General features: G+C 67.1%; 1 protein-coding gene across 3 annotated transcripts in view; it reads left to right on the forward strand.

Annotated features, from left to right (window-relative positions):
- PACS2 (phosphofurin acidic cluster sorting protein 2) overlaps positions 1-1476 on the forward strand; it is a 62658-nt gene that overhangs the window by 47662 nt on the left and 13520 nt on the right. For all 3 annotated transcript variants that reach the window (XM_024759521.1, XM_024759513.1, XM_024759530.1), the window contains exons 13-14: positions 924-1056; positions 1363-1467. In XM_024759521.1, the coding sequence (XP_024615289.1) occupies positions 924-1056; positions 1363-1467 (238 nt within the window). The remainder of the gene's footprint in view (positions 1-923; positions 1057-1362; positions 1468-1476) is intronic.

Genomic DNA, 1476 nt, shown 5'->3' on the forward strand with positions numbered 1-1476 from the left:
AAAAAAAAAAAAAAAAAAAAGCTGGGGTCTGAGTTGCAGTGACCTCAGGTGGCTTCCTGGTGGTGGACGAACCTTCTGGGTCCCTCACGTGCCCTCTTCCCCTCCCCCACCTCGGTCAGGTCCTTGCTTCAGCTCTGCTGCTCCTTCCTTGGGCACCCACCCTCGCCCTCTGAGCTGCCCTGTGTGGTCATCTCCCACCTCCCCCACCCCCGCCGCTGGCCGCAGTTGGCCACATGCCCACCACTGCCTCAGGGCCTCAGATCCCACCCCGCAGCTCGCTGCCCCCTGGAGGGCCACAGAGCCGGCGTCGGCCTCCGCCCCGCCCTCTCCCGGGGCTGCGGTCCCGTGCAGCCGATGCTCAGCACGCTGCATCAGGCCTTACGCCCCGATTTTCAAGTGTGGTACCCCACAGATCAGCTCTCACTGCCCACCGCCTGCCCGCCACCCCACGCAAGTCTACTCACAGAAACGAGAAACAAAACCCAGCATTAATATGGCATTTGGTATTGAAACCCCCAGCCTAGCTTTTCACCCGATGGCAGCCCCTGCCCTGGCGTGAGACCCAGCGGGACAGGCACCTCGAGCACCAGGGTGCCCTGTCTTATGTTTCTGTGACAGGAAGTTTCCAGAAGCAGTGGGTCTGGGCGCTGGCCCTGGCCTGGCGGGGGCACACAGAGGCCTGTGCCAGGGGCGGGAGGAGCTCCAGGCCGCCGGGCACCAGGCTGCACCAGGCTTGTGTCCCGGGCGTGGGAGGGCTCAGGTGCCCCTCGGGCCCTCTGGGGTTGGTGGGCTCTGTGTGGCCTTTGGCCCTGCTGCCCGACAGCGCACACCACGACCATCCTCAGCCGCCTCTGATGCTGGGTGGCCCTTGCCTGGGGCAGCGAGTTCCTGCAGGCTGCCCCAGCCTGTCCCTTCCCCCGCAGGGCCGAGGGGAAGCAGGCTGGCCGCCGGGGCCGGAGCACATCGCTGAAGGAGCGGCAGCCGGTGCGTCCGCAGAATGAGCGGGCCAACAGCCTGGACAACGAGCGCTGCCCGGACACTCGGAGCCAGCTGCAGGTGGGTGCCCAGCCCAGGGCGGGGACCCCGGCCACCCCCGGCTGGCCCAGGGCGGGCGGCTCCAGGCGAGGGCGCCTGTTCTCTACCCGGAGGGCTTGTCGGGACAGCCCACTGCCGCTGCTGCTGCCGCCCCGCTGCCCGTGGGCTGCAGTGGCCCTGCGGCGCCTTCAGCCCCGTGGCCGCTGTCCACAGCGAGGCCGTGTGTCTGAGCGCTCCCAGGTGGCTGCTGGAGAGGGAGTGGGCTGAGCAGGTGAGGGGCAGGCGCAGCTCCCCTCACACTGGGTTCGGCGGGCACTGTGTCTTCAGATCCCCAGGAAGACTGTGTACGACCAGTTAAACCACATCCTCATCTCCGATGACCAGCTCCCCGAAAACATCATTCTTGTCAACACCTCGGACTGGCAGGGGCAGGTGGGGAGG

The sequence above is a fragment of the Neophocaena asiaeorientalis genome, unplaced genomic scaffold (assembly GCF_003031525.2).
Source record: "Neophocaena asiaeorientalis asiaeorientalis breed wild unplaced genomic scaffold, Neophocaena_asiaeorientalis_V1.1 scaffold476, whole genome shotgun sequence".
In the NCBI taxonomy this organism is placed as follows: Eukaryota; Metazoa; Chordata; class Mammalia; order Artiodactyla; family Phocoenidae; genus Neophocaena; species Neophocaena asiaeorientalis.